The sequence below is a fragment of the Camelus dromedarius genome, chromosome 15 (assembly GCF_036321535.1).
Source record: "Camelus dromedarius isolate mCamDro1 chromosome 15, mCamDro1.pat, whole genome shotgun sequence".
In the NCBI taxonomy this organism is placed as follows: Eukaryota; Metazoa; Chordata; class Mammalia; order Artiodactyla; family Camelidae; genus Camelus; species Camelus dromedarius.
The window spans coordinates 12,381,084-12,402,926 of record NC_087450.1 but is presented as its reverse complement, the minus strand read 5'-3'; the positions used below and the strand labels follow the sequence as shown (position 1 = coordinate 12,402,926).

Genomic DNA, 21,843 nt, shown 5'->3' with positions numbered 1-21,843 from the left:
CCCCACCAAGTCCTAGATCCCAAGCGCCTAGTCTAGAAAGTGAGCAGGTGAGAGCTGGAATCGGGGGGCGCTGGGGAGGAATGAGGGGCTGAACCTCCAGGCTGTGCTCCTCTCCAGCTAGGTCCCTCCCCAGTGGGGGCCTAAGCCCCTACTCCCAGCCTTTAAGAGCCCTTGCACAGACCTGCCTCCACCCTCCAGTGGGGTTTGACTCCAGCTGGAGTCACGCTGGGGCTCAAGTTCCTCCCTTTAGGAAGGCTCGTGTCTGGCTCTCCCGTTGGAGAACTGGGGCCAAGTAATCCTGTCCCCCCATCACCCTGCGCCCACCTCTCCTGCCCTTTCTCCTCGAGTACCCATCCTTGCTCCCCCTCCATCTTCTCTCAGCCTTGGGGGCTGCTGGCGGGGAAGTGAGCAGGTTCCTGGAGACCCTCTGTCCTCCTCTCTGGGTTAACGTGGGGATGTGGAGCCCAGGCTGCTGGATGGGGGTACTGCAGGCTGCTGGATGGGGGTACTGCAGCCTGCTGGTTGGGACACAGTTCAGGGAAATCCCTCCCTGAGCTGTGGCTGCCCCGGCCCAGGGAGGGTCCTGTTTGGAGGGCTGTCACTGAGGCCGCTCTGCTAGAGGAGGTGTGGCTGGGGCAGCAGGCCTGCCCCTCACCACGTACGGCTGACTCCACACGGCTCTGTTGGCATCGTTAAACTGCTTCGCCTTCCACCTTCCCTCTCCATGTCTTTCCTCCTACCCATACCAGGACCTCCTCCCATCTCACCTCTTCCAGGAAGTCATCATGGACTCACTTTAGCCTCAAACCTCTGAGTGGCTGTTGGTCAATCTATTCATATACTGACCAGTCATTCTTGTTACCCCCTGGGGTGGGCAGAGAGAACAGGTTTCAATGGTACAGGATGTGTGGACAGGTTGCGGGGCAGGCTGGAATCCTGTGTGACCTTGGGCAGATTGCCTAACCTCTCTGAATGCTGTCTTCCCACCTATAAAGTAAGGATCAGGCTGCTCCCTTCACAGGTTTTGAGGACTGAATTAGGTAACACAGGTCATGGGTCTTGCTGGAGCTGGGTGATCATTGAATATTAGTTTTCCCTCCTCTTTGCCCTTTTTCCCTGTGGGGTGTTCCCTTGCCCCTTGGGGAGAGGAGGCTCCACCAGCACCATGACTGGAGGCCAGCCTAAGGCCTGGGATGAACAGATCTCTGCATGCGGGTCATTGGTACTTCAGAGGAGAGCCAACTTTGTCTAGAAAGAGGGTGGGGGTGTCAGGCAGTGGGCTGCCCCTCCCACCTGGGGCATGTTCCTCGTGAGAACCTAACCTCCTAGCATTCTGCTTTCCTCCCTCCTAAGCCAGCTCCTCGCCTGGTAGGGCAGAGGGAGAGGAAGTGGAGGAGTGGCCACATCTGAATGGGGCTAACCAGGGAGGGCTGTCAGGCTGCGGTGGAGGTGGGGCTGCAGGAGTGCGCCTGGCAGACCCGGTGAACAGGGTGAGCATCGGGCTCTGACCTTTTGGCCCTGCAGCCTTGGGGAAATGCAAACTGAAAAACTTCCCTGATCTCAAGCGGAAAAAAAAAAGATATAGAATTGTTTCTCGAAGTCTTCCCCACTGAGTTAGTTTATGAGCCCCACCAGTAGCTCCGGAGCAAGCTCTACAAAAATGTTGGCAGCAAGCAGAGACCAAGAAAACATTGGTGTTTCTTAACTTAAACCAAAGTTGGAAAAAATGAGCACCAGCAGAGAGGGAGAGGAGCCCCAAACTAGACATTTCTTTATTTGCTGTTGCTATTTTGGGTCCGGCAGCCTGGCCCCGTCTGGGGGAGGGCAGGGGAGAGACTGGGGGTGGAGGGGGAAGGGGGGGTCAGGCATTCCTGCCATCTCCCTGGGGCTGGTGGTTTGGAGGGGAAAAGGCTGCTAACCGCCCCAGGGGAGAGGACGGCTGAAGTGAACAGTCATGGGGAGGTTTCCGAGGGGTGACACTTCAGGTCAGGGGCTCCTCCAGGCTTCACTGAGGATGAACCAAAGGCAGAGAGGTGGGGTGAAGGGTGAGACTATTAATGACTTGGCATGACGCCCCTTCCTCATCCTCTTACCTGGCCTGGGCTCTCCCTCTGGGGACCCAGGCCTCCTCTACCGGTTAGAGAGCCCTTCCCTCAGCCTCCCTTTCCTCCTCGGAACTCACCAAAATGACTGTCTCATCTCTCTCAGCTCCCTGCCCCAGAGGAGACACTCCTCCAAGTTCACGTGAGCACCTGAAGCCTCGGTGCTTAATGTGTTACTTCCACTAAGGGACCGTGTGTTGTTATTCCACAAGTGAGGAACTTCTGTTCCTCAGGCCATATCTGACCCTTGATTTCAAGCAAATGGTGAAGCAGTTGTGGTGAATACATTTTTTATGTTGGGATGTTGTGGTTATTCCGTTTTGGCAGAGCTTCTGAAAGGTTCAAGATAAAAAGCAGTTAAAGACCAGTGAATAGTGGTTAACATGCTGATAAACACTTGAAAGGGAAGGGATATCAGATGATACCCTAACATCCAGCTGAAAAAGACAAAAAAAACCCAAAACAAAAAACCGAAAGTGAAGTGGAAGGCTTTAACCTCTTTCCCTTTTGGACCTTTTTATCTCTTTTAGAGACATGTTCTAGAGCTGCACTGTCCAGTATGGATGTGGCTATTTAAATTTAAATGAATTAAGATTAAATAAAATGAAAACTTTGGTTTCTCAGTCACACCAGTTACATTCTAAGTACTCAGTTGCCACGTGGGGCTAGTACCTTGGACTGTGCAGATGTAAACCGTCGCCATTGCAGCAGAAAGTTCTACTGGGAAGTGCTGTTCTAGAAGAGAACAGAGATGATGTGTTGGGAGAGGGGAGAATGGGGGTCCTGGTCTAGACATGTGTCTGCAGGGGGCACCTAGTGGGTGATGATTCAGTCAGCTTTGATGGGAAGGAATTTTGGCAGGTTTCTTAACCGTATACCCCTCTTCTATGAAATTCTAAGCCCCCCAAACAGGGCACACACCTGATGGGTTGTCAGCTAGTATGCCCAGGCCTGGAGACCCCCCTCCAAGTTGAGACATCCTGACCCTGAAGGGGACTGTGGGTTTCTCTCCTTCTCTGGTACCCAGTATCCGATGGAGGGGATGCCCGGAGCCCGGATGCCAGTACAGATTCGGGTCAGGCTCTGGTTTGGGCTCTCTGTGGATGAAAAGGAGTTCAACCAGTTTGCTGAGGGCAAGCTCTCCGTCTTTGCTGAAACCGTGAGTGCCCAACTGCCTGCCCTCCCCACTCCCAGCCCCCAAGCTACCACGGCCCCACTCACTTCTCTTTTGCTCACTCTCCAGTATGAGAACCAGACCAAGCTGGCCCTGGTCGGGAACTGGGGTACAACGGGACTCACCTACCCCAAGTTTTCTGATGTCACGGGCAAGATCAAGCTCCCCAAGGACAGCTTCCGCCCCTCGGCCGGCTGGACCTGGGCTGGAGACTGGTTCGTGTGTCCAGAGAAGACGTGAGTCATGGGCGGGGTGGGCTTGGGGACCCCGTCTGCCCCAGCCCTTTCTCTGAAAAGCCTGGGCCCTACTCATTCCTCTGTCTACTCCCACCACCCCTGTACTGGTCACGGTGACTTCCACTTGAACTCTCCCGGGACTGGGGGCTCACGAGGTAGCATTCTCTCCCGGAGGGGTGCTAATGATCGGAAAGTCCTTTACGATTAAACCAAAGCTGGCCTCCACTGGACTTTGCACTTATCATTTATGTTCTTTTCCTCCAAGACCCCTCAGAAAGCCCATTTCCTCCTCCGCATATGAACCCCTCTCTCTGTGTCTGAGGTCCTCTCTCTCAGTGCCTCTCAGAGCAACCTGTCCTTCTCCATCTCAGCACCAGCGCCACCTTTTTCTCCTCTCTCTCGTCCAGTTTGGTTGATTCTCAACAGTTGTTTTTTTTTTTTTTCCAAACTTTTTGAGCATTGAAGAATAACATATATCATAGTCACATACTCCAATCTTAAGTACATAGCTTGATAACATTTTACATTTCTACGCTATCTATTGATCTTCAACTCCCCACCGGGTTTTTGGCGTCTTCAGCTGGCCTCTCTTTCTCTTCCTTTATCTTGATGGTGACATTCTCTTCTGTCCGCAAGGGTCTCCCTGGGTCCCCTTGGCTCTCTGCCTGTCCTCTCTCTCCCCCAACTCTCTTATTGTTGGGATGATACTGACGCAGGAGGGTCGGCCCAGGCCCCAGGGGTGCTCTGAAGGGGGTCGTGGATGGGTGGGGGTGTCTCTGTGGCAGAGGCTCTGACCCAGCCCCACCCGCAGCCTGCTTCATGACACCGACGCGGGCCACCTGAGCTTCGTGGAGGAGGTGTTTGAGAACCAGACGCGGCTCCCTGGAGGCCAGTGGATCTACATGAGCGACAACTACACAGACGTGGTAAGGGGATGGTCGGGGCCAGGTGGGCCTGTGACTGAGAGAAGAAGAATTTTCTTCCCTGCTCCCACGTCCCCAGCCCCCATGCTCTGGTTTCCAGAGGGATGGCGTGAAGTCCGGCACAGGTCGGACACTGACCCTGAGTCACATCTGGGGTTTTGAGAACGTACGTTGTCAAGTTGCATCTTTTCAGCTTCCCTGATCACGCCTGTCTCTTCTCATCCTTGTTTGGCCTGCGTTGCCCTAGAACGGGGAGAAGGTGCTCCCCAAAGATGACATCGAGTGCCCACTGGGCTGGAAGTGGGAAGATGAAGAGTGGTCCACGGACCTCAATCGGGCCGTTGATGAACAAGGTGGGCAGCATGTGGAGCCCAGTGAGCACCCCGGGGAGCTCGAGAGATGGGCTGGTGGGGCCAGCTGAGTGCAGGGCCCCTGGGCCTGGGGTACTGGCCTTTACTGGGCTGCTTCAGGTGGGGGACTTCCTAGGTGAGCCCTCATTCCAGACTACAAATTGGGAGTCAGTGGCCGTTTGGAAGTCTGTGAACATTCCCCCACGTGAAGAGACCAGGAATGGCCAGGCCGTGAGTGATGGGTGCCCCTCCCCCAGGCTGGGAGTACAGCATCACCATCCCCCCGGACCGGAAGCCGAGGCACTGGGTCCCCGCCGAGAAGATGTACTACACACACCGTCGGCGCCGCTGGGTCCGTCTGCGCAGGAGGGACCTCAGCCAGATGGAGGCACTGAAGAGGGTGAGTGCAGTGGGTGGGGGGCAGGGGTAAGGGGGTGAGGCCCTGGGGAGGGGAGGCCAGCAGGGCGCAGATACAGGCAGATGTGTAGGGGACATGTACAAGGCACAGGCTCACGTGAGATGCTCACAGATCACACCTAGCACACGCATAGCTCACAGCCAGCAGAAGCACAGATGCTCACAGATCACACCCAGCACTGGCAGAGATGCTCATTGACAGAAAACAGCCAGGTGCCCATGACCCTGCAAGGGACCTCACTTGGAATTCACGCACAGACCTGGAAGGTAGAAAGGCATACCTAGAATGTATTGTTGGCTGGGTATCCTGGGGACAGAGTCTGAGACAAGGATTTGGCCGTATGAGGTTTATTGAGACAGTGCTCTCAGGAGTGCCAGGAACAAGGATGTGGTCTCAGGTAGTCAGCTTTGGCTTGAGCTGTGACTTGGGAGAAGGCTCAGACTTGGAGCACCACAGGATCATCCTCACCTGGACACAGTGGGGCTGGGGTTTGTACCGCCTTAGCCATCAGTCATTGGCTGGGAGGTGCAGGGGGTGGGCTGGGCACATACCCTCCCCAGGGAGCCTGCTGCATCCAGCAAGGGCAATTCTTTGGAGAAGGGGGCTGCTGGGTGTGAGTGGGCAGCTGGTCAAGGGGCCAAGGTGGGCGTGTACCAGAGGACGTGTACACAGTGGGAGCACACATGCCCACAGCCATGCCCAGGTGCCCTCGGGACACAGACAGGCTCAGAGTGAGCATGTGTGAACGGTGTGTGCACCTGCTTCTGGGGGCACGCAGGTGCCAGCGTCCTGCACAGCATGAGGGCCCGCCTCCCCACAACCCTCCTGGCCTGTGTCCTTCCTGCCCAAGCACACACTGGAATTTCGGCTCAAGAACTAGGGCTCCCCAAGTCCAGGAACTGCCTTTGGCAGGCCAAGTACGCCCATACCCTTTCTCTCCCTTTGGGCACAGAGAAACTAGGGAGGAATGTTGCTGGGTCCCAGGAGAGGCAAGGCTTTTGGGCAACGAGCTGTTTCTGGTGTCATGAACCAGACAGACTCCACTCTCCCTGTAAGGGCACCCAGGGGACAGAGGCGTCACTCCTGGAGAGGGCTGCAGCCGGCCTCTGGGACTAGCACTGTCACTGAGCTCATGGCCTGGCATGAGGGGGCACCCGAGGGTCGTTTCAGGTCACGAGATGGGTAGGAGGCGGCTTCCAGGGCTCCTCGCAGGTGCGGAAAGTGTCCCTGGGAAAAGCGTGGGGGTCGCTCCACAGCGGACACAGGCCTAGCCTTATGGAGAAACAGCCTGGGGCTGGGGAATGGGCTCTTCATTTTGCCTCTGATTTGCCTGCTTCCATTTTTAAAAGTCAGGATATGAAGATGAAAAAGGAAGTGACAAGAAAACCTTGGATTCACGAAATCCACCCATAATCCAAATAAACAAACAAACCAAAAGCCCAGTGTTTTTCATCACTCCTCAGTCTACCTTCCCTTTCTGGCTCCTTGAATCTCCTCACATCCCAGGGAGCCTCTTCTCCTCCTGATTTCCTGACCTGGGGCTCTTGTTGCTGCAGAAGCTGCTCAGAGCCCCTCTCCTCCAGGTGGCCCTCCCGGGTTTTCCCATCTGGAGGGTGATGGCTAGGATGGGTAGGAGCAGGAAGGGCACAGCTGGAGCTCAACCCAGGGCTCCCTGCCAACCTGCCAAGCGGCTTTTCAGTCTGCCCTGTTTTCCGATGCAGCACAGGCAGGCGGAGGCGGAGGGCGAGGGCTGGGAGTACGCCTCGCTCTTTGGCTGGAAGTTCCACCTGGAGTATCGCAAGACAGATGCCTTCCGCCGCCGCCGCTGGCGCCGCCGCATGGAGCCACTGGAGAAGACCGGGCCTGCAGCTGTGTTTGCCCTCGAGGGGGCCCTGGTATGTGACTGTGCCTGTCTTGAGTTGGTGGGGTGTGGCTTGGTTTCCCAGGGCTGTTGGGGGTTGATGCAGGGGAGGGGGCAGGGGCCCTCAGGACAGGACTTAGGCTTCCGTTCCTCTAGGGTTCATGTGGGGATAGTGGACATCAGTCTAGGTGTCCTTCTAAAATAAAATAGCTTGTTTCTTGGCACTGGGAGACCCGCTGCTTCTTTGGTAATCAAGATGGGAGCAGGGGAGAGGGCTCCGGCCCTCGGATGGCCTGATTTGTGATTGGAGCCAAGGGACATGGCTCCTCTTGAAGAGGCTGTTTGGCCTGGGAGTGGGCCAGGAGGACTTTGGCCTAGCCCAAGGTAGTCGCCACAGGGGCCTAGTGACTCCCAATGTCTTTGGTTGGACAGGAGTCCTCCTGAGACGGAGGGTCTCTCATGGGCATCCTTGGGAATTTTGGGGAGAGAGGTGCCTCGGAGACCGAGCTCCAGGTGGGCTGTCCTGCCTGAGTGTACTTCCCGGAGCCAGTGGAATGGGGGTCAGCTTGGGGTTCCCCAGGGTCTGGATGACGTGTTCCCCAAGAGATGAGCAGGCCCTTCCTGGACAGTCTGCACAGGGGCAGTCAGGGCCAGGAGGCAGCCTGTCCCCATTCTGTTGGTCTGGGGACTCCTAGAGTTGGGAGTCAGTTCCCAGAAGGGGATACCTCTGAAATCCAGCCAGGACTCCCTGCCCCCTTGTCGGGGGACTTTGAGCCGTGACCCAGGGGAGCAGGTCCCACCAACTTCACTGCCTGGTAGAATCTGAGTGTCTCTATGTGAGCCAGGTGTGTGTGTGTGAGAGGGTTTCTGGTCTGTTTGAGGGGCAGTCGGCCTTAGCCCTCGGCTGGGGAGTACAGTAGGGCAGGTGCGTGATCCGATGGGATGGCTACAGAAAAGGGAGCTGAGGCCGGCAGTGCCCGGGGAGGCGAGCGGGCAGGGCCTGGAGGTCCCATCACTCTCAGGCCTTGATGGTGGGCCAGGCCCAGGGGTGACAGTTTGGGAGAGGAATCCCTCTAGGGGCCAGGTGATGTCAGAGGCTCTGGAGGGAGCCCCCCTACCCGGGTCTGAGGCCAAGTGGTGGGGAGGCTGAAAGGAGACCGCAGAACTCTGGCTCCTTGGGCCCCTGAGCTGGATGGAACTGCCCCCCAGGCTGGACCAGCTGCAGCCAGGGAGTCTTGGAAGGCAGGGCTCCCTTTGTCTCATCAGAAAGGGCCTGGCTTGTGCACAGGGCAGCGCTGCGGGGAGGATGTGTGGCTCCAGCCGAGGGGTGGGGAGCAAAGACCTGGGCAGACCTCTGAGGCAGGGCCAGGTCTGAGGGTGCCTGCCCCCTCGGGAGCCAGACAGAAACTCAACTCAAGTGGGCCGAAGAGAGAAAAAGAGCCTAAGGGCTCAGATTGCCGGGACTCTGATTCACCAAGAGGGGAACCAGGCATTAGGCCTGGCGGGAATAGGGGCTCACACGGTGTCCCTGGGATGTGGTGTTTCAGACCCACTCCTCTGGCTTGGTCCCGTTCTCACACCAGCTTGCTCCATTGGTGGCAAAGATGATGCCCATGACAGAAGGCTGACACCATTTTTACAACCAGCAAAGCCCTGCTCCGTAAAACAGCGCAGCCCAGCGGGCATCGCCCGCTTCCCTCACAGCTGGAGACCCGGGAGGGGAGAATGCGCCTTCTCGGCGACGCCGGTACAGTCTTGTGTGTGACGGGCTGGCTCTGCTTGGCGCGGTGCACACCCCCCACCTCCAGCCCCTGAGCCCGAGGGTGAGGAACAGAATGTTCTGAGGGACTGTCCTGAGTCATGCCCCTTTTCTGTGGTTGACAGCCCCACTACGTTGGGAAGAAGAGTATCTGGAAAGGAAAAAAAAAAAAAAACCCACAACAGTGCTGGGCAGAGCTACAGATGACAACCACGGGACCCTTGAATGAACAGTAGGGAGCAAGTGTGGGTTGTTGAGCGGAGGAGGAGGCTCTGGTCAGAGCTGGGTCTTGGGGCCATTAAGTAAGTGTCTGTGGAAGATGGTTGGGGAGAGAGAGCCTTCCAAAGGGAGACCACTGGGAGTCTTGGGTAGAGACCTGGGATGAGGTGGCCATCTGGGGTAGGAGCCATGGGACTGGAGCTGGGGGAGGTGGAGTATCAGGGCTTGGGGAGGGAAGGGTCAAACGGGCCTCAGAGGCTCCTCTGGTGGACAGTAGTGCTGCTCCTATGGCCAGGCCACGGGGCGGGGTGGGCCTGGGGCTGCGATGAGTTCACGGTTGGCCCTGGCAAGTGTGACACACACAGTGAAGTGCTGTGTGAGAAAGATGGATTTGGCGGCTGCCTGCCAGGCGGCCCAGGGTGGGGGGCGGGCGTGGGGGCTGAGCGTCAGTTGCGAGGTGAGGGGCTGGGACGAGAGAGGGCGTGAGGCCAGAGGTGCCGGGAGACACGTGGAAGGAAGCGTGGATGGCTCCGGGGCTGGCCAGGATCTAGGGGAAGAGGACGAGCAGGGCTGGGGGACCCGCTGCCAAGCCTTCATGGCTCGGTGACTGGGAGAATGAAGAGGGGCATTTCCCAGAACAGAGAAACCAATCCGTTTACTCTTGGTGTGGGAGAAAATGTTATGAGGGAGCGCTGGGATGAATGTCAAGTGAGCAGCCCCGGGAAGGTGGCTGATTGTGATAGATGTGACTCACTTGTAATGGGGGGAAGGAATCAACTCCCTGGGGCCCTCTGAGTCCCTGGGGAGCTCTGCTGACACAGGGAACCAGAGGCAGACTGGTTGGGGTGGCTGGATCCCACAAACCCGGAGTTGGGGGACACAGTCTTAGGTGTGCCCGGCATTTGGACGGGAGCTGTCTGGACCGCTCTGTACTTGAGTGAAGGAGCCCCCATCAGCATACTCATGCATGTGTACATGTGCGCACGCACGCGCACACACACCCATGCACACCCCTTCCGTGGTCACCTTTCCGTGCTTCCTGCCAGGACCGAGGACATCCCTTGTCCCAGGAGGGACTGATGCTCCAGCAACGCACTGGGGCTGGAGTCCCCCCTGCATCATGGGGGCAGATGGTTGGGTTTTCTGGGTGCCAAGACCGATCTACTGTTCCAGGTACTGGCCTTTGCCCGCTGGTCTCTAATGCCTGCTGATTTACTTGGCAAGACTGTGGTGGGGCTGGTGAGGCTTCTGAATTGCTCAGGTTTGGTTTGAATTCTGCTTCCTCTGCTTCCTCTGCTTCAGCCATTACTTAGTGACTGTTACCTAACTTACGGAATTCATCACATCCTAGGGTCCTTGTAAGGATTAAGGACATGACACATGTAAGAGGTGCTTCTCAGCCTTAATGCATGTAGGGCCCATCTGGGGATCTTGTTAAAACGCACACTCTTGATTTGATGTCTGGGTGGGGCCTGAGGGTCTCCATGTCTAGCAAGCCTCCCATGATGCCCATGCCGCTGGTCCAAGGATCATCTTCGGGGAGCGAGGAGGATGTCAGGTGCATAGGACCTTGTGAAGATGAGGGAGGCAGTCACATCGGCCCTCTACCTGGATGCTTTTCTGAGGGTGGCAGGGTGTCTATTCCTGGCTGAAGGTATTTGGCCAGGGTCCTAGGGAGGGAGGCAGGGAAAGAGGACAGGTTCTCCCTGCTCCGTGATGGGGCAAAAGTGGTCTTTTCTTCTAATGATCCTCGATCTGATGGTGGAGGCCTGGCTCACAGGGAGCTCCTGTCTCATTAGGAAGAGGGATATTCACATGTAAATGCAAATAAACCCAACAGAATCTGCATCTTTGGAGTGTTGGAGGGCAGAAGAAGAGTCATTGCAGAGTGACAGTGCCTGAGGATGGAGGCTCCTTGGAGGAGGACCTGGGGAGGCAGAGCTTGGAGGAGTGCAGGACTGTGGGTGGTGGCCAGGTGGCCTTCCTGGTAATCTGACATTTCTGGACGTCTGGGCTCAAGGATCAGGCCTGTGGCGCTCCCTTGCCTCCCACCACCCCTCCCCTGGCCCACACGTCCACTAGCAAGCCGGGCCTCACTTGCCAGCTCCCCTCCTTGAAGACGTCTTGCTGGAAGGCAGGCCCTGTCTGCTCATTAGCACGGGCAGCCTTTCCCTGAAACCTTCTGCTGGGGCCAAGCCTGGCTCCCTCAGAGGAGCGGGAGGCCCTGGCTCTGTCTGCTAATCGTCTGCTGTCTCCATCCCGAGCATTATTTTATTTTCGTATTATTCTTTTTCCAGCTAATATCCTGGCATTCCCAAAGACACCGGGTTTCATAATCTTCCTGGCTTTCCCAGGGAGCTGGGCAGCAGAGTACAAAGCTGCTATTATAGCGTGTTCCATCCAGCCTCCCTCTCCTTGCCCCACACCCCTCACTGCCGCCGCCACCACCGCCAGTTCCCACCCAGTCACCCCCTCCCGACGCCACCGGCCTCGCGGAGAACTCTGGTGACGGTTGCCGGGGATGAGCTCACAGAATCCATCCTATGGCCCTTGCCCTGGGCCTGCCCTCCATGCGTGAGGATTTTTTCCAGAGCCCTGTCTCTGTGGTTGGCCCTGAGTGTTGAGAAGGGTTTTCTGAGATGCCTGAGCCTGGGCAGGGAGTGGAAGAGATGGAGACAAGGCTACATGTGCACAGAGCCTTGGGGATTTCTAGAGCTGGGAGGAACTCTCATTTTCGGAAGCCCCCTCCACCTGGCTTTGGCGCTGCTTGAATTGGATGCGAGGTTGTGGGTGTGGCTGTGTGATCTGTGTGTACACGTGTGTCTGAATGTGTCAGCCCGTGTGTGATGTGTGCCTCACATGATATGTGTGCATGTGTGATATGTACGTGCAAGTGTGCATCGATGTGTATGGCATGTGCACACATGGGATATACGTGTGTGTTGTGTATCTGTGGTGGGTAAAGTCTGGCGGAAGGTCCAGGGTTTTCTCCAATTCTCAAGCAAATCCAGGATCCAAAAGAGGATAAGAATGACTAAAATCCATTTTACCTTGTGCCAAAGCCCAGGTTGAGAGCTTTATGTACATTGTCTCATTTCATCCTTGCAGTGACCCCAGAAGGCTCAATTATACCCATTTTACAGCTGGGGACACTGAGATTCCAGACCTGCACTATCCAATACGGTAGCCACTAGTCAGGCGCAGCTATTTAAATTTACACTGAAAGCCATTAAAATAGGAAAATTCAGCTCCCCAGTCACACTGGTCATATTTCAAGAGCTTGACGGCCACGCCTGGCTAGTGGCTGCCATGTTACAGAACAACTCTGAGCCCCTAATGTGACCCCAGAAGAAACTGAGGCCCGAGAAGGAGTTTGCCCATGGCACAGCATGAGTCAGTTCTAGAACCGAGGCTGAAGCAGCAGGCTCTTCTGCCCTCTCTCCTTAGGTTCATCTCCCCACTGTGCTATTAGGGCGTAAAGTCCTCCCCGCACAGAGGACCTCTGAATGGGGTCCCAGGGAGCATCCTGGCCTGGAACCCTTGGCTGTGGACATCCCCCGCCTCATGTTGCAGCCAGGCCAGTTGGCCTCCCTGGAGCAGCCGGGCAGCTGGAGAGGAGTGGGCACCACTGCCCCCACCCAGGAAGCCTCTGATTGGTTGACAGGGGCCTGAGTCCTGACCTGAGGTGCAGAGGGACCCACGGAGACAGGCATCCCCAGCCCCAGTCAGGGGACAGGGAAGGGCAGCTGGGAATCTGCAATGCTAGGAAGGGGGTCAGGGAGAGGCTGGTGCCAGAGAAGAATAATTTGGAGTTTGTGCTGTCTGAAAAGGAGATCATATGTGGGTGTGGCCATCTCTGGACCAGGATGAAACCCTGCTGTGTGCGGGCGCCTATGCCTGCTTCCTGGAGTGGGTACTTTGAGCAAGGGCAGCACCTAGGAGCTGAAAGGAGTTTGCCTTGTCAAGTAACCGAGGCCCCTGGCTGGCTCCGTGGGCCGTTGGAAGGAGGCTCTGTGTTTCTCAAACGTGCTAACTGAGTACCTGTTCTATACCTGGCATTGTGCTGCAGGGCGGGTTGCGAGCCGGCTCCTCTCTCTGATCCTCCCGCTCCCCACGTAGAAGGGTCATTTGAGTACATCCCCTAAATGGGTGGACTCTGGGTCGGTCTTGCTCAATATTTGGATGCTGAAACCTGGAGGGTCCAGTTGTGTGTCCGTCCGTGTACCTGAGACGAGACACCGGAACACAGGCACGCGTGGCTGCTCAGGAGTGTGTGTCACAGCTAGGTGGATGTGACAGGTGCCCCCGTGTTGTCATTATACCTGCCTGAGGGTCTGCATCCACAGATGCTAGGGTGACCTTACAATTTATTGTCTGGTCTGGGACACTATTAAAAGTCACGCTGGAAAATAGGCATGAGCTGGGAGCCTTCCAGGCAGACTGGGACCTACAGTTGTCCTGATGAGAGAGGCACTCTGGCATGGCGTGAAACCTGTTGGAGCCTTCTCTGCAGACTTCAGAGACGTGGAAAGCCTAGAGGGACACACACGCACACGCAAACACAGATCCTCACGCCAGCCCACACGTGGCAGTGTGCACGCTCCAGATTTCCCAGTCTACTCCCAAGCTCCCCGGGGGCTGGCCGGTAGTTTTGCGAGGAGTTTCGCAGCTGCTGTCAAGCCCTGGCTCCCGCTGTAAATTAAATGGGGTTGCACCCTCGCCTGCTATTCCACTTAAGCTTGCAATCAGCCCCGATTAGGCAGGGAGGGCTGTGCGTTCCCGGTTTCCTCTTTTACAGGGCTCTCCTCCTCTGGCCCGGCTCGCCGGCCTGTATGGAGTTTCCCTGGAAGCTGAGGCCGGGGCCACCAGGGCAGTAACATGGGCATGGGCTCCCCAAGGCCCTGACTTGGAGCTCAGTCCTGTCCTGCCCCAGATCCCTGAGCAGGTGCTGAGTTCTGATGGGGACTCGGGAGCTGGGAAGAGCCCTGAGGGTGTCCTGGGAGACCCCTGGCTCTGCTAGCGAATTTCCCGTGCAACCTGAGGGAAAGCATTAACCTCTGGAATCCAGTTTTCTCACTTATCAGATTGAGATGATAACTCAGCAAAAAGAATAACCTCCCCTTAAGGAGCAGGTGTTGGCAAACCACGGTCCACAGGCCAAGTCTGGCCCTCTGCCCTGTTTGTGCAAACACCCTATCTGTGTGTGCGTTGTCTAAGGCTGCTGTCCTGCCCTGGCGGCCCTGAGTAGTTGCAACAGAACCCACGTGGCTGGCAAATGTGAAAGTGTTGGCTCTCTGGTCCTTTATGGACGAAGTTTGCCAACTGTTCTAGGGCACATATCATGTGTCAGGCAGTCCCCTCTGCCCTGTTCATGAAATATCTCATGTAGGCCTCCGGGTAATCCCAAGAGGAGGGTTTTCTTAGTACTCCCATTTTATGGAGAAGCCAACTGAGGCACAGAGAAAACAAGTCATAATTATTCTGGTGGTGTTTCCTCATCCAAACATGGTGACGAATCTTAGGGATAATGGTGGGTTGGGCGGGGTTTATGGCAGTTTATGTTGTCATTTGTCATGTGGTGTCCCGGCAGAGCCAGGCGAAGGAGCGATCCTGGCAGGTCACCCTTGGCCTGTGCTGGTCAGTGTTGAACAACTGACTCTCCGGAAAAAAAATCCGGAGAAGAAATCCAGCTCTGTTTGTAGCATTTGCTGATTTCCACGGTTTACATTTCCCCACCATGGCCAGTTTCAAGCTCAGTGTGAGATCACTGAACGTGGGGACGGGAGGAGACCGGCTTTGCTCATTGTTATGTGTACTATTTATATAGCATTTCCACCACACACGTACTCCAGGTGTAAATCCCCTCAGGAGCAGGATAATAGTAAAAGGTAGTGAAAGAATTTGGAAGTGATGAGTTTGAGTATTTATCACTTTTGTTTTAAAAATTATTTCTGAAGTTATAAATTTATAAGATTTAATTTTTACAAAGGGCTGTGCTTAACAGCCGGCTTGCAAATGGCGGGAAATAGAATGATCTCTCTTGGGCCACACGAGCCGGCTCCAGCACCTGCTGCTCTTGGGGGTCCTCCGATCCTGTTTACATACATGAAGAGATATGGGGCTCCCCACAGTAGCACCCTTCCCAGCAGCTCTGTCCTCTGTGCTCTTTGGGTCCATCATGCATGAGCGTTGAGTCCTTCCCATAGAGCGAAGAGGGCACCTGGTCCCTGAAACCCATAAGCTTGACTCTGCTGGGGCAGGGGGTGCCCTGGTGGCCCCTGGAAATACCTCCAAGGTGTCGTTGTTTCTTTCCTGACCACTGTGAGTGTGGCTGCTGTGGTCTTGGCCCCCTCTTAACCAGCCCCAGGGAGACCCAGCGTTCAACCTGTTTTTTTGCTGCATCTACCTCTTCTCTTGCCCCTTCTGCCTCCTTCCTGCCTCCTCTTCATATATCGTGAACCAGACCTCTAGGCTCTGTGTGCGGGAGGAGGGATGCGAGTGACAGAGACCTGGGTGCAGAAAGAATCTCAGAAATGCCAGTGGTCTGGTGTTTGGTCTTGGATCCAATTTAGGTGGGTCCCCTCACAGGCTGCTTGTTTTCCCAGAGTCTGCCCATCTCCTCCCATTGTGGTGGCTGGGGTTCTGAGATGTCAGCCCTCAGCACATAAGGTGGGCTTGGCCGCTGGCTCTGGGCACCCCTGGGGGAGATCTAGCATCTGGGATGGAGAGTTGCTCACACTCCTGAGCTCCGGCACCTCCGGGGAACTGTGGCCGCCAGCGGGGCAGCAGCGGATTGGAGGCCGCCCAGTCTCCCGGGCGAGCGGCAGGATCCCTCCCACAGCCAGCCCCAAGACCAAGTGCGTGGCCACAGACCGCATGGCTGCCGGCCCCAGCCTGGGAGTCACATCGGCATGAGCTATGGAGGCAGGAATGTGACTGTGGGAAACTCAATGCCCCAGGCCTGGCCTGGGGCTAGGGAAGAGTGTGAGTACAGAGTGGGGTTGAAGGCTGGGTGGGTGGAAACCAGACCATTAGCTGCCCCCGCAGCCTGGCTCTGCTCAGGGCTCCAAGTAGGGGCAGAAGGAAGCCAGCCCTCCTCCTGGCCTTGATCTGCCCCAGCCTCACGCTTCTAGCCAACCCTTTCCGAAGCTCTGGGGGGCAGGCCTCCAGTGTGCTGCTGTTCCCGTGTTCAGCACCCTTCTTTCTCCTTCCTGAATGGCACCTTCCAAGGGCCCACCCTGTTTCCTTCCACCCCACAAATGGCCTCATCCTGGGGTGTAAGTGAGCCTACAGCCCTTGCTTTTTCTGTGGTGGTGTCCATCCCTGAGCCCTGCAAGGGTGGGAGGGTGCTGTCTGATGTCTGTCCCTTCCCCTGGGAACTTAGACCTGAGTGCTGTGCATGTGCTGGAGGGCAGGGATGCTGGTGACTCATTTCATGTGATGAATCTTCATTGGTTGCCTACTAAGTGCTAGACTCTGGGCAGGGTGTCAGGGATCAAGGAAAGCACATGCCTTACCTATGCACATGGAGAGATGGATGCAGGAGAGATGCTAGAAGAGGCTGAGTAGGGGTCGCTGATGAAGGCAGGACCATTAGGGAAGTGTCCAGGCCTCAGTGATGACTGAGCAGAGGGAAGAACTCAAGTCAGCTTGTCTGGAGGGCCTTCCAGGTGGTGAAAACAGCCTGTGCAAAGGTCCTGTGGCAGGGGGAATGGTGATGGATTCTAAACTTAAAGAAAGCCAGAGGGCAGGGATTAAGGGCGGGGGGGAGGAATGCATTGTTTAGCATGAGACTTTTGAGATGAAAGAGTTAAACTGACACCAGCGAGTGCTATTGTGTGCCAGGCTCCTAAGTGCTGTGGGTGCATTTCATTTAATTTCTACCAGTGACTCTCAGCTGGGGACAATTTCTATCCCCCAGCCCACCCCCAGGGGACATTTGACAACATCTGCAGATATTTTTGATGGTCACAACTGAAGGACGGGGACGGTTATGGGCATCTAATGGTAGAGGCTAGGAATGGTGCTAAATATGCAGCAATGCACAGGGCGTCCCCACAAAGGATTTCCTGGCCCAAAATGTCAGTGGCACCAATGCTGAAAACCCCTGCATTTTCCCCAGTAACCCTATGCGGTGGGTATTACCGCGATGAACACTTTACAGTGAGGAATCTGAAACGGGGCTTCCCAGGGGCACCCCCAGCTGCCTTTCTCTGACCCACACAGTGAGCTCCAGGCACGTTCCTCCCTTCCCCTTGGTGCACATACAATGCCTGGGGGTCGGCATCCTGGATGTTCTGTATATCGGAGCTTCAGGGTCTATAAAATGGACATCTATGCGCGTGCAGGGCAAGTTCAGGGGGCTGCCGGCCGCTTTTCTGTCGCGCGATGGTTAAGTTGCTTGGCCTTTGTGTGGCAGAGTCTGCCCATCTCAAGAACAAAGGCAGTGAGTGCCCTTCTGGAGCCCACATTCTGGGGGCCAGGGAGACCATACACCAGTGTTGCTGGAGCAGACGTGCAGGGTAACGAGTGCTGTGGGGAAAGGGAAAGCTGAACAGGAGTCGAGAGGGCCACCGTGAGTGTGTGTGCGTGTGGGGTTGGGCTGTGTGACGCTGCACGTGGTCAGGGACGGCCCCTCTAGGGCGGGGACATTTTAAGCCTCCACGAGCAGCAACTGTTTTCCAACTCGGATGTGGCACAGGCCTGTCACAAAGTAGGTGTCCAATAAACACGGGTGGGATGTCAGAGGGAAGGGCTGACAGGAGGCGTAGACGCTTCCCAGAAGCTCCCGAACCAGCTTTTCACGAGGCTTCATCATGTGCTTTGAGAGAAATTTCCTGAACGTGAGCCACGCACGTCCACGTCTGAAAACTGAAAATATGCTGCTTTAAAGTGGAGACAGTGTGGCATTGGATTATCTGTGTTGAGGCACAGGCGGATCCCCTGACCTGGGCGACGGGCTGGCCTTCGTCACTAGCTCTCCCCAAAGCTTATGCTCTGTTCCCCTCACCTGAGATGTGAGCTCCTTCCTTCCTTCATTCATTCACTCCTTCTCCTGTTATTAACCGAGCACCTGCTGTGTGGGTGCTGGGTGCAAGCGGAAACCTCACAGAGCTCTCTGTGGGCGGGGCAGACAGGTAAAGCGTATTTACAATGCAAGGTAGTGGTATATTCAGTAAGGGGGAAACTTGGGGTTCCGTGGGAGACCATGGGAGGGGTGCCTAGCTCATCCCTGCAGGGTGACCTTGAAGATGAGACAGGACACCTGAGAAAAAGCCAGGGAAAGAGTGGGGCAGAGAGAGCTATGTGCAAGAGGCCTGGGGGCGAGAGAGGGGACCCTGGGTGCTCAGCTGGTTTGAGTGTGGAGGCAGCAGCCATAGGGCTGTTTAGGGGTGTCCTGCCTGCTTGAGACTCGACACAGAGGCCACAGTGCAGCTGGGAGGGAGGGCTGGCCTCCCCTCTGCTCCCAAGCTCTGAAGGGGATGTGAAGAGCCCAGGTCCCCTGGAAGGGACAGGGGGCCAGAGGATGTAAAGACGTTGGCCGATGTGTGGATGGAATTCTGCCCAGCGCGGGAACCAGGAAGACTGCTGGGCTGGGGCTCCCCTGCGGGGACTGAACTTAGTGGGGGTCCCTCAGCCAGGCTCCGGGTGTATGTGTCATTCTGTTTCTCCCAGCTTCTTCCCAGCAATCCCTGTCTGTCTCCTTGAGCTGGGGAGGGGAGGGGAGGCGGAGGCAGGGCCACACTTGGGCGGCAGATGGGGGTGGGGCGTGGGCAGAGGCCCTGTGGACCAGGGCAGGGTGGCTGTGGGCCCCTCCAGTGGAGGCAGGACAGGTGGAGAAGTCAGGCAGCGTGAGGGCCACTCCCGGAGAGAACACTGGTTCTCCCTTTGAAGGATGTCATTCTCAGCGCCAGGGTCTGAGGTACCTGGCCCCGGCCTTTGTGGAAATCCCAGGGAGGGGGCACCATTTTTGAGCACAGGCCGGGGAGCCCTGCCTTTGGAGAGGGACCTAGGAAGTGCTGCCAAAGCCCCAGACAGAGGCCCTTTGGTGGGAGTGGTGCTGATGGGAGGTGGCTTGGGGACGCCCTCTAGAGGAGGTGCGAGGTGGGTGCGGATGTGCCCTGGCCGCAGTCTGCAAGCACGGAGGTCCCTGCACCTGGAGGGAGAGAGGGATTCTGGGGCCTGTGGGGGTCCCCCCCTGCACTCACCTCTGCGCCCTGTTTGCAGGTGGGGGGGGGCACGTGTGTGTGGCCAGGCTGAGGCGGAGGAGCTGCAAAGTCCTGGGCCTTCCAGCCCGTCCCCCGCCAAGGTGCACTGAGCTGCCCGCTAAGCGTTGTTGCACCTGGGGGCCGGCCAAGCCCTGTTTCCAGCGTCCTGACCTGCTTTCCTTGGCGACTCCGCACCTCCCACCTGGGGCGGCCTGCTGGGCCCCTGGGTCCGGCTCTATGTGCGGCCTCGTAGGCCTGGCAGCCGAAGGCATTAGCTACTGGACTTGGTGCTGCGCCACGTGACCGGGCCCAGCGCCTCTCCTGGCGGGAACCCAGGACGCCCAGGGCTCACACCTGCCGGGAGGGAGGGTTTCAGACACAGGCCTTTGGGTTCTTCCCTGTCTGTAGTATGACGTCCCTCCCTGTTACCCTGCTCTCCTGGGGGGGGTGTGTGTGTGTGTGTGTGTGTGTGTGTGTGTGTGTGTGTGTGTGTGTGTGTGTGTTGGTGGGGGGCAGGGAGAGATTGATTGCTCGACTGACTGATTTTGATTTCTGCCCAGGGCTGTGGCTGAAATGTCCACTTTTCCAGCTCCTGGAATAATTTTGAACAAATATGGGATATAGAAAGACCACCCCTGCGCACAATGACCAACTTCATAGCTTATGATCTGCTCCCCAGCTCTGTGCCTTATTTTTCTCGTAAGAACATTAATAGCAAATCTATTGAACATTTACGGTGGTGCCAGGTAGTGTGCTAACACAGCGTGTAATTTATCTCCTTTACGGTCACAGCGACTCTCTGAGATGGATACTGTAGATTTGTCCCAAATTTACAGAGAGACTTGTTCAGAGAGGTTAAGCAACCTGCCCAAAGTCACACAGCCAGTAAATGGCAGTGCCAGAATTGGACCCCAAGAAATCGGATTCTAGAGCTTGTGTTGAAGTTGTGGCCGAAGGAAAAGGGGTCACTGTATCTCCCTGTCAAAAATAGGGTGTGCTGTGGTGGGAGCCAGAACCCTCCTGGTTGTCATAAGACCTTGATGGGTCCCCTGGGAGAGCAGACGAAGATGTCTTTCCCGTGCATGTGTTTTATGGGCCCTATTGTGAATGGGGCAGAGGATGACCCGGCCCACCTGTAGGATGCATTTCCTTGTGGACCCAGAGTGACCGGGGCAGGCCTTCCCTGGGTGTCCTAAGATGGGCTGAGATGTGGAGGATGGGCACTTCTGGCTGGGGGACAGCAGGAGCTTGCAATGGGGGCAGGTGTGAGCCTGGGCTAGCTTTGCAGAGTGTGGGTTTAAGGGAAGTGAGCCTGGGTATTGGATGGGGAAGATGGGGCAGGTCACTGGGGGTCTGACCGGGACCCTTAAGGAGGTGAGAGCCACGGAAGGATTCAGGCCAGGAGCCAAGTGCTGACAGTGGGTAATGTGGCTGGTTCTGGCCCTGGGTGTGGACAGATCAGAAGCTGGGGGGCAAGCACCCAGGGAGGCTTCTTGGACCTCTCAGGCTGGGCCCTGAGAGGAGGAGCATGTAGGTGGGGGAGCAGCTTGTATTTGGAGGCATGGATGGATGGTGTAGCTGCAGGGTCTGGGGAGAGGTCGAGGTTCCTGGAAACGAATGCAGGTGGAGGTCAGGTGGCCCAGCAGAACGGCCTCGGGGAGTGGCTACTCTGGGTGGGCTTGCGCAGGGTGAAAAGGCCATGGGAAGCTGGGGTTTTCTTTCAAGGGTGTGCGTGCTTGTGTGCTGGGAGGAGAGACTGGGCAGGGGACCGGGGCAGGGGACAGCGCCGGGAGAGGTGAGAGGGAGTGCAGAGGGAGCGGACGGCACGGAAAGGCTGTCCAGCTCTCCAGTCCCTCTGCTGGGCTCCTGGCCTTGGGAGGCTGGCAGAGCTGATGGCACAGAAGCCAAGTCTGGGAGGCTGGGCTGCGGTGTGACTGGCACATTTCCTATTTTGGTTGGGGCCTTGATCCCTGCGGGGTCTCTGAGTCCCCCAGACGGTGCAGCCCAATGAGGGGCTGCGGTGTGGCAGAGGTGGTGGTAGAGGGGTGCACTACATCGGGGGGTGGGCCTCTGTCCAGGGAAGGTGGGCTATGGTCCAGTGGTTAGAGCCCAGCACTAATGAGGGCGAGTTGAGGGGACTGACCGTCTAGCTTTATGCACATCTTCTGAGCTCCAGTGTAGACCCACCCCGTCTCCGCTCCTGTCCTTAGCCTGAGGCTTCCTCAGATCATCAGCACATGGGAGCTGGTGGGAGCCGTGGAGGATGCAGGGCCGCCCCTCCCTGGAGCTGGGGGCCCAGATAAGTGCCTGCATGTCTCTGGCATCAGCGCTGTGTCCAGACGTGTGAACAGAGATGCTGGATGGGGCCCTCCAGACTCTGGCTCCCCTTAGCCCATCACCTGAGGCAGATACCCGGATTCCACCCCAGAGAGCCCATTAAGTCCTGCCTTCTATCAAACTCTAACCTCTTGGGCTGGGACAACTCAAAATCCCGTTCTGGCCTGTCTGGTCACCACTGGAGAGGGAGAAGAATTTCCCTGTGGACTTGACATTGGGGTCTGGGGGCACTGTCGGAGAGGACACGCTCCCCTAG

At 56.7% G+C, this 21,843-nt stretch overlaps 1 protein-coding gene across 22 annotated transcripts in view; it reads left to right on the top strand.

The window, feature by feature from the left end:
* Nucleotides 1-21,843, top strand: part of DYSF (dysferlin) — a 201,700-nt gene that overhangs the window by 98,612 nt on the left and 81,245 nt on the right. For all 22 annotated transcript variants that reach the window (XM_064494404.1, XM_010994650.3, XM_010994646.3 and 19 more), the window contains 6 exons: nt 3,130-3,261; nt 3,346-3,512; nt 4,324-4,438; nt 4,683-4,788; nt 5,043-5,185; nt 6,925-7,098. In XM_064494404.1, coding sequence (XP_064350474.1) covers nt 3,130-3,261; nt 3,346-3,512; nt 4,324-4,438; nt 4,683-4,788; nt 5,043-5,185; nt 6,925-7,098 — 837 coding nt within the window. The remainder of the gene's footprint in view (nt 1-3,129; nt 3,262-3,345; nt 3,513-4,323; nt 4,439-4,682; nt 4,789-5,042; nt 5,186-6,924; nt 7,099-21,843) is intronic.